The sequence below is a fragment of the Rhinichthys klamathensis genome, unplaced genomic scaffold, assembly GCF_029890125.1.
Source record: "Rhinichthys klamathensis goyatoka isolate OS25496 unplaced genomic scaffold, OSU_Roscu_1.1 h1tg000646l_1, whole genome shotgun sequence".
NCBI lineage: Eukaryota > Metazoa > Chordata > Actinopteri > Cypriniformes > Leuciscidae > Rhinichthys > Rhinichthys klamathensis.
In genome coordinates, this window is record NW_026607092.1 from 211,461 (window position 1) to 221,307 (window position 9,847).

General features: G+C 35.8%; 1 protein-coding gene across 1 annotated transcript; it reads right to left on the bottom strand.

The window, feature by feature from the left end:
- Window positions 1-2,854: 2,854 nt before the first annotated feature.
- On the bottom strand, window positions 2,855-9,521 carry si:dkey-82o10.4 (uncharacterized protein LOC797793 homolog). Its single transcript, XM_056241491.1, has 5 exons — window positions 9,039-9,521; window positions 7,728-7,799; window positions 6,323-6,449; window positions 4,819-4,963; window positions 2,855-2,995 (listed from the first exon to the last, which is right to left on the bottom strand). The coding sequence occupies exons 1-5, from the start codon at window positions 9,396-9,398 to the stop codon at window positions 2,917-2,919; spliced, it is 783 nt and encodes a 260-aa protein (XP_056097466.1). The 5' UTR covers window positions 9,399-9,521; the 3' UTR covers window positions 2,855-2,916.
- Window positions 9,522-9,847: the final 326 nt, after the last annotated feature.

The window sequence follows — 9,847 nt, forward strand, 5'->3', positions numbered from 1 at the left end:
TGCTGTTTGAGCATGAAAAGCGTGAGTGTTTCTGAACTCCTGAAACGCCTCCATTGTAGTCTTGAGTTTCTTCCAGGAACGAACACGTCACAATATTCCTCATTTAAATAATGAATACGCAGAATAAAGGGGCGGGGCCTGGTCGAGTTAGTTAGTAGTGTGTTAAACTGGCGGTTATGGTAAGGGGCGGGACATTTCCCAAACACACTCGACCAATCACAACACACTGCTCCAGCCGACCAATCAGAGCACAGTGTGCTTTCAGAAGGAGGGGCTTCATAGAGACAGGAAGGAGACAGAGCGTTACTGACAGACTGGGAAGAGAGGAGCCGCAACAATGGAGAATATGAGGAGAATAATCAACATTCAAGCAGGAAAACCTGTTCTAGTAGAGCCTGAAAACAAAAGCAAGACTTTGTGAAAAGGCATAATATGGCGGCCTCTTTAACTTGGTTCAATTTCACAGTGCAAATTAAATGTGAAACAAACGAGCAAGGCTTTGTGACACTATAATCCAAAATTTGCCTTTGTTCAGACCATTTAGGAGAAAAAGTAGCGTTGAAAAAAATGACAAGTAAGAGCAGTGTGCTTTTAAAGTTTCAAGTGCCTTTCAAGAGATCACTTCAGTATTGTGATGAATGCAGAAACTGCAACTGGAAAAGTTTGAACAACAATCAGTGTGGACACATTAAACTAGTAATAATTACTACTCCAGTGTTTAATTTGAAGTGGGTTCAGACCCTCATGACTTCCACAACTGCAGTATTTTATTAGTTCAGATCCATTATTGGGTCAGCGGTAATTTCAGCCATGTTATTTGTTTAATTTAGTCTCTTGTCAAATGAAGCAAAGTGCTGCAACGGGCCTGACTGCAATAAGAAGTGCTCTCAATGTAGCGTAATAATAGCTCAGCTTAGTAATGAATTTTTGCCTCCCAGGATAACATTGAGTTTACTTAGAGGACATACGCTGCATTTAGATTGCTGTCAATTACCATTTTCTCCTAAAGGACTTTATCACACACAGCTGATAATGTGTTGTTATCTGTTATGAATAATGATGGTTATTTTCCACCTACACATCAGTATTCACCTATTCATCTCTTGGACTAGTAAATCTCAATCTTTATGTTAAAGTCAACTGGAACCTCTTTACTAATTAATACATGTCCTGCTCCTTTTCACAATCCAATGCATTCTGTAAAGTCAGGTCCTGACATGTTGACTATCACATGGAAATGCATCAGATTGCAGAAGGAAAATGCGTTGTGAGCTGCATTTCATGTCGACTTTAATTGCATAAGCAAATATACAGTAGACAGAGAGATGAATTCATCAGCCTTATTTGGCAACATCAATATAACGCATACATCAGAAATATGAGTTAATGTTCAGTACAACAAACTGATTAATAATACCAGCACAGTCCCTAATCCATGATAAAAGCCTAGAGGAGTGCAAAATAGCTTTGTAAAGCACATTAATGCTTTTATTTTCTTTTGTTCAGTTCACATGTAGTTGAAGCCAGCGTGATTAATTGCCTAATATGGTATTAACATATTTATTTCAATTGAAACAGGAGGTATGATATCCACTGTTAATCATATTATGACTTGTTTGCACACATGTGACAAAACACCCACGCAAGTTGAACAGAACAATCCATTTCTGCCTACAAAAATTATAATAATCCCAAAGCCATATTTCTAAATGATTTAATGAATTTCAGTCAATGATAATTCGATGACTCCCTGTAAAGCCATGAATGCATAAACAATGACATGCCATAAAAGAGAAATAGGATGACATCCACGCATGGGTGAGAACATCTTTCTGTCAGTTTAACAAAGGATTTATTTTAATATCTAAATTAGGTGATAATTAGTCTCAACAACCATCTGTGGTTCTGTGCGATCTGAACGTATCAAATATCATAATTAATTAGGGCTGTTTATCTTGTTGGAAATCTTCATTTGTGGCATGCTTGATCTGAAAGTGACTTTTTATAATGTTTTATAATCGCTGCTTGTAATGGAAGTGCATTAGACTTAGATTAGATTTGACACAGAAATATTTTGGAAAAACTCGCTGTAACAAGCTCACAATATCGACTAAAAATCATTCAAAACGGATGCTTGTTTTTTTTCTGGATTTTAAATTGTATGTATCATTTAATTGTAAATAACATTTATGGAGGTGAATCTCATGGAAACTTGCAAATGCATCATGTTATCAAAATCAAAAGGAAAAAATATGTTTTGCATTAAGTAAACTAAGCCTGTTTTGATTTGTGACATTTATGACAATAAAGCACATCTCCTCTCATTCCCATTGTGTGAGTTTAATTTACACTGATTTTTAATTGAGAAGTAAGACAGATCATTCTCACTGCATCCCAGTAATAACTCGATGTTGTCCACATTACAGTCAATTTGATTGTGAACCTTGCTTATTTGTTAAGAAAATGCAGAACATCTTCATAGGTTTCATTATCTATGCAATATAATTATAATGCCATACTAATATTTTTTCAAACCAAACAAATCCCATAACTAAAAAAAAAATGACATGGCAGAATGAACTGTTATTTTATTAAATAAACTGATGCTACATGAGAACAGGTCTGAGTGATTCTTCATCTTAATACCAGGTGTAGATGAGGTCAGTCTTCGATCGCAAGTGGTCAGTGCTACAGGTGTAAATGGGGCCTAAAACATGTTGAATCACATTTGAACAGTGATTTCGTGAACCACCGACTCGCCTGTCAATCAACCAGTGCCCTACATCAAGGGTTTTAAACTCTGGGCTTTGAAACATTGATGTGTCTCATCTGACCACTGAGATGGATGTTAACATAAGGTGTAAATAAGGTCAAGTCCGATGAAGTCAATGATGTTGTCCAGAAAGTCTCGCTTTTTTACTCCAGTTGCTTCCAGTGCCATATCCGTGTCACCGTCCAATCTGGATCAGCTCCAGCATTCAACTCGAGATGAAACCTTCAACAAACACAGCATTATAAGCTGTTAACATTTCTTTAGAGAATAGAAAATTGTTGCTTTTGCTTTTGAAATGCAGGATAGGGATTTTAAAAATCATTCAAATTAAGACCCAGAATATTTTGTGAACCCTTTTGACTGAATAGACTCACGAAGAATGATTCACTTACGAATCGGACCTCTCTATCTATGGCTTGTGGGCAAATTTTACGGTACACGAGCAATATCTAGCATATGAAATATGTTAAAGCAGAGCATAACTACAAAAATATATGTTCTGTATAGAAATGTGCATTACTATTATAACAAGCGGATATTTTATTAATAAATGCCATGTTGTTGCACCTGATAAGATCATGTGGTGAAAAAAGGCAAGTTATAGATTTATAATATTGACATAATTTTGATATGGCATCCCTGCTGTAATTCAATGGAAAATCTGAAAACTTGATATACCATGATAAAAAAAAAAAACTCTTTGGTGCAAAAAAAAAAAAAAAACGTGTCACATCAGACCCACACTAGGGCGATCTGAAGTATGACACTTTCACAAAGTTAACTTAGAAACCGCACTTGCTGAGCGACAGCTCTGTAGAACGTGCTAATGTGACAGATGGAAAGATGTTTTGAAACACGAGAGAAAAAGAGGAGTGTGCAAACAGCTGAGAGCGAACCTATTAACATCTATATATCCATCAAAGCACTGCGGAAAACAAATGTCTGTCATAAGGGAGAAATCCATTAAGTATATTTAAGATCATTTGAAGCTGTGCTGGCATTCATCAGTCAGACTTATGGTTGTGTGCAGTTTACGTCAACGATCTGTGTCTGTGGGGAGAATCTGTCACGCAAGGTGCAACTTTACAAGAGCGCTTGACTTCTAATTATGTTTTGAGTGTGACTCTTTCAAAGAGTAGTGTATGAAATCTACCCTAGAGTGCCAAACATACAGTCGCTCCATCTATGCGTATTTGGACTGAAAACGAATGCTGGTGGCAATTATGCTGTGAAAAAAATGTATTTGAAGTACATTTATTTTGTGCTAAGTATACCACAAAATACATTTACATATGTATGTGCTTAATAAAAATACTCTGCAATTGTACTTTTGGTATACTAAACTGGTAAAGTCTGCTAAATTGGAACTACAAATGTTTTACTTCAGCACTATTTCTGGATAACTAAAGTGCATTAAGTTCAACTAAAAATATACTTAAGTGTATTTGATTGTGCTAAAGTGGAACTATTGCAAGTATACTTTAGGTACACTTTAAATATATTGCATTTAAAGACTGATGTTATACAGAGATCGTACAATCCTTATTAATAGTGATGATGTTAAAACACATTTTAGGCATAATATTAAGAAATGTGCAATAAAGAAACACACACTAATTATAATTTTACATCATTCAGTCTTAAGTGAACTGTCAATAAATATGTTAATGGCTTTGAAGTATACTTAGTATGAGATAAATGTATTTTAAAAAGATTTTGGTATAGGTTTTAAAAAAAAAAATTTATACTAGGGTAAACATAAGGACATCTGAAATCTACATAGGGTGAATCTTATAAAAACAAGGCCAGGTCACATTTCAGCCCAAAATCAGAAAGAAAAAATCAAGCCTATTTATTAGACCAACATGTTCAAATATATTATAAAATAAATATAAATAAAATATTTATTTTAATATTTGAATTTATTTTTAGTAATATAACAATATTATTAAATGAAATGCTTTATAAAAACATGTTTATAAAATATAATTTATTATTTTCCTCAACATTCAGCTCTTCGACGCGTTCTGGCACGCCGCACTTACTCGTACACAGCTGTGATGATCTTTTTTTGAGGGCCATCTTCTCCAGTTAAATCCATCTTGAAGATTCGTGTGCTCTCGGGGTCCTCGGGGACGTCTGCGCTGGACAGGTACCAAAGCCTCATCGTGATGTAAACAAACTTACTGCCTATAGGAGAACCAGAGGTGTTCAACTCCACGGTCTGACTCGTCCATCAGGGTCAGCCTGAGGACCGGGTCATTCGCCGGCACCAACATTGACAAATATTTCATAATCTTGATGCTGCTCTGCTGCACTTTGTTGTTAGGATGACAAAAAGTTTTAAAAGTTACATTATAGGCTGTTCTGTGTCAGCGGTCTAACAGCGCATGTCAAAGTCACTGAGGTGGCCAATCAGATCAAAGAAGGCGGGGCTTGCTGTTCACAGAAGAGAGTCAAGTCAGCTTTTTTATATAGCGCTTTTTACAATACAGTGTTTCAAAGCAGCTTTACAGAGATAACAGGAAAATAATGCAACAAAGTTTGTTTCGAGTCCGAACTCCAATGCAATGCTTTAGTTTTACTTTTAACAGTGAAAAAGTAGCTTAACATTTAATAGTCGACAGCTGTTTTACGACAGAAATATCCAGTGATGCAAACCACTCAACTTTTTTATGAAATGTCACCGTTTTGAATTGAAAATATGCTATTATTTACATGATTCATGTAATTCACAACTGAATGTGATTAGAAGCGTTTTGCCTTTATTACATATTAGATATACGAATAAGAGTGAATTTGTGCATATTTTAAAATAAAAATATTATTTGTAAATAGCTGAAGTTAATTATTTCATATAATTATAATAGACTTTGAAATTTTACCATTCTTATTTATTTTCGCTCAATGTTTCCCTCAGCCTTGCTTTGCATTTTCATGTCTATATATATGTTAATATATTGGGAAACACAGTATCATAATTAAATGATGCATGGGTGAATTTTTAATTATTTTACTACTAACATCTAACAAATTTTTTTTTAAATCAAATAATTCAAACAAAAGGTGTTATTGTTAATATTGTTTTAATCTGTGAACAATTCTTTTTTAATTTGTTTCCCAAATATCACTTTCCCTCATGTTCATTTTTCAAAGGCCAGTTCTTAATGACATCATCATCCTCCAGGAAGTGACATCACTTTGGAGGGAAAGCAACAGCACAAACTTCAGTAAGTATTAGCAATGGATTTTATATTTATATCAGTTGGTTTGTGTCACTCTGATTCATTCAATCTTGTCTGACAGAATTACAAAAAAAAAAAAAACATCAATATCGAGTCAAATACTTCAAGCATCAAAATAATCATTTAAAAAATTTGAACTTTTATATTCTCAAATGGTTCGGTTTTAATCTATAATTCCATCCTGTTCATTTTCATTTTCTTTAATCAGTGCATATTTCTGAAAGTCTGCTAGACTCGTTTATAGAAAGTTACAACATACATATTCATCATTTTTAACGAGACGAATGAAGAGAGTAAGACTCACCGGTTTGGTCGAAGAATATGGAAACGTCCTCAGGCAGCAGAAATATCATGTCATCAAGGGAAATTGCAAGATGTCTTTTTTGGGCCTCTGACAGACTTGTACATTTCTTTCTGACACTTTCAATAGCCTGTACACAAGACAAAACATGGTTTATAGGCCTTACATGACTTAAAGTGGTGGTTGATTATGATTTCACTTTTCTAACTTTAGCAAGTGTGTAAAGTTGCTGTTTGAGCGCAAACAACATCTGCAAAGTTACAACGCTCAAAGTTCAAAGCAAAGGGAGATATTTGCTTTTAAAGAAATAGTTTTTTAAGGACTACAACTAACGGCTTGGAAGGAACTACAATGACATTCCTCCAGGGTTAGTGACATCACCAACCCTAAAATTTACATAAAGCCCGCCCCTGGAACACGATTTATAGATTATCATGACAGAATCATAGATATCCATAATAAAGGCTAGATGTCTCGTCCGCGCTGCTGGCCAATGGAGGTCGACGTCCGCACCTGGCGGCCATCTTGTCACAGGCAGCTCGCTCACTCGTAACATTGTGTTTTAATGGTGCATGTACTTTTTAAATAACCATAACTTGCTCAATTTTCTACCGATTTTCAAACGGTTTGGTTTGTTATAAACGTCAGAGATGTAGTTATGACACTGCATACTTATGAATAATAAGTGTATAAATAAATAATCATCCAGAATTATAGCCACGTTAATAACGTTTGTAAGAAACCAAACCGTTTGTAAATCCGTCAAGATTTCAACGAGATAAGAGTATTTGTGTTCGTGCTGATCACTCATCTTACATCAGGCACCACAGAGCCCGCCAGAAAGCTTGCCTGTGACAAGATGGCCGCCGGTGATGACCTCCGCCGTAAGACATCTAGCCTTTATTATGGATATCTATGGACAGAATATGCTAATCAATGACTAGAAGATAGTTAAGTTAACTAGCTGCATAAATTCTTCAACTAACCATTCAGAAATATCCAGTTACATAACTTGCATTCTACATGTTGTCACTTCTTCTTAAGCCTCTCCATCTTTGTCTGACTCCGGTTTAAACATAAAAGGCCAAAAGTTTTTGAAATTTTCAGTGCATGTGTGTGCGAGGTAAAAGCCAAGGACATGAGCTCTTGAAGCTCCGCCCACTGTGCCGGGAGCAGCAGCTCATTTGCATTTAAAGGGACACACACAAAAACTGCGTTTTTGCTAACCCTCAAAAAGTGACAATTTTAACATGCTATATTGAAATATCTGTGGTGTATTTTGAGCTAAAACTTCACATACACACTCTGGGGGCATCAAATACTTATTTTACATGTTGTGAAGGGGCATTATACCACCCCTTTAAGATGTTTGGCAAATCAGTCATTTATATATAAGTGATGAACGAACCTTTCTGGACATCACAGTTCTCAGCTCCTCAAACCTGCCAGTGGACAGCAGAGCGGACACGTGCACCACCGCCTGCGGACACAGGTCATCACAATATACTCACTTATTCATAAACACATCAGTATCGTGTGGCAACACTTCATTTTACAGCGGCATTGTTACATGTAGTAAGTTAACTACTGTAAATTATGAATAATTACATGCAACTAAAACCCTAACCTTAAAGTAAGTACATGTTGATTATTATTACTCAGAACGTACATGTATAATTACACTGTAACATGGACATCTTAAAATAAAGGGTTACACTTTATTTTAAGGTGTCATTGTTACAGTGTGATTATATATTTAAGTACTGAGTAATATTAATTAACTACATGTACTTACTATAGGGGGTTAGTTGCATGTAATTATGCATCATTTACTGTTATTACTACGGTAATTACATGTAACATATGTAACGAGGACACTGTAAAATAGAGTGTTACCAAATAAAGTGTACATTTAATTTCTAAAAAAAAAAATTTGCTCTGAGATGTCATTTACTGTCATTAAATAGCATTATTTATGTTGTTGTTGTTTTTTGGCCAAATGCTCTCTAACTCCATTATCTGTGTTATTTTAGTATCATGGAGATACTATTATTATTTTTATTAATATTCTAATTTAAATTAGATTTTAATTACTGGTTTAATTTCAAGTGTCATAGTTATTGTTTATTTTATTGTTTTTAAAAGTTAAATAAATAAATATGAGAAATCTTGCCTTGGCAACTAGCCGAAATAAAATAGTTTTATTTTTATATTTGTAATTTTAGTTAAAGTTTAAGTAATTTTGTTGTATTTTTCTAAAAAAAAATTTTTTTGAGTTATTTTATTTAGTACATTAAGTTAAATTGTTTTTTTATGTATTTTAAAAAATATGTTTTAATTTTATTTCAGTTAATGTTTTTTTTTTTAATTAAGTGACTTTTTTTTTTTTAGAGTTAGTTAACTTTAACTATAATAACCTTGCATTAGACTTTTTGGCCTGGTTTCAAAGACAGGGCTTAGATTAAGACAGGATTAGGCCTTAGTTCAATTAGGACAATTAAGTAGCTTTTATAAACTTGCCTTAGAAAAAAAGACATTACTGGTGTGCATCTTGAGACAAAACAATGGCACTGACATATTTTAAGATATAAGTGCAAGTTGTTTTCAGTTAAAACCACTCAAACATGCATGCATTTTAGTCTGAGACTATCTTAAACCTTGTCTGTGTGTAAGAGTAAGATTTTAAGGATTTTTCCCTCATTAGACACTTTTGACCAACCTGTTTCACACCGCTGTCAAACTCCACACTGAACTTCAAGCCAAAATACAGTTCAATTAAAAACAAGATGCACTTATTCCTGATCCACGTGATGGGATCCGGGCTCCCCACCACTGTGATGCCAGGATGCTCACTGTCCTCAGAGTCCCTGCCTGCATCTTTACTGTAGCGTCTGTATTGCGCAGACGGTCTGCGCAGGTGATGCCATGCGCGCTCCGGAGAAACTGCGCAGCTGGCATGGGGGCGCGCGCGCTGATGCCACCAGGGTTTGCAATGGGACTCGTGTTGTTTAGTAGACAGAGGATTCCTCTTCCAGGAGCAGGCCAGGGGACGTGCAGCCAGACCCGTGAATCGTAGCATCACAGACGCTCATTTCTTTTGAAATTGCGCAATGCAGATCTGGTCATTGTAAAGCTCGTGAATGACAGACTCACAGTCCTCCTCAGTGTCTCTTCCGGCACACTTATGAAACTAACCCACGATGTACCCATAATGCTTTTGGTTTCTCAGCACTTGTGTCATGTCTCTATGGCGTTATTATCCTGTCCAATGTCGAGAGCGCATTATTGTAGCGCGAAAGTACATTAATATTATGCGCGAGCGTGAATCTCTCTGCTCGCGCGCGGAATATGATGTGCCGAGCGTGAATCTCTCTGCTCGCGCGCGGAATATGATGTGCCGAGCGTGAATCTCTCTGCTCGCGCGCGGGAACTGGGCACGCGCTCTCAGATACACTTCTCTTGTAAGAATTCTCTCTCTGGGCTGAGTGGGCTCGCTGCCTCGCTCAGAGAATATGCCTGCACTTAAAA

Bases quoted from the DNA above. Each gene is read 5' to 3' on its own strand.
- si:dkey-82o10.4 (XM_056241491.1), bottom strand. From the start codon at position 9,398: ATGCTACGATTCACGGGTCTGGCTGCACGTCCCCTGGCCTGCTCCTGG. The intron at 7,800-9,038 runs GTTGGTCAAAAG...CTGTGTCCGCAG, and splicing joins TTGACAGCGGTGTGAAACAG to GCGGTGGTGCACGTGTCCGC. The intron at 2,996-4,818 runs GTAAGTGCGGCG...TGTTTGTTGAAG, and splicing joins ATCATCACAGCTGTGTACGA to GTTTCATCTCGAGTTGAATG.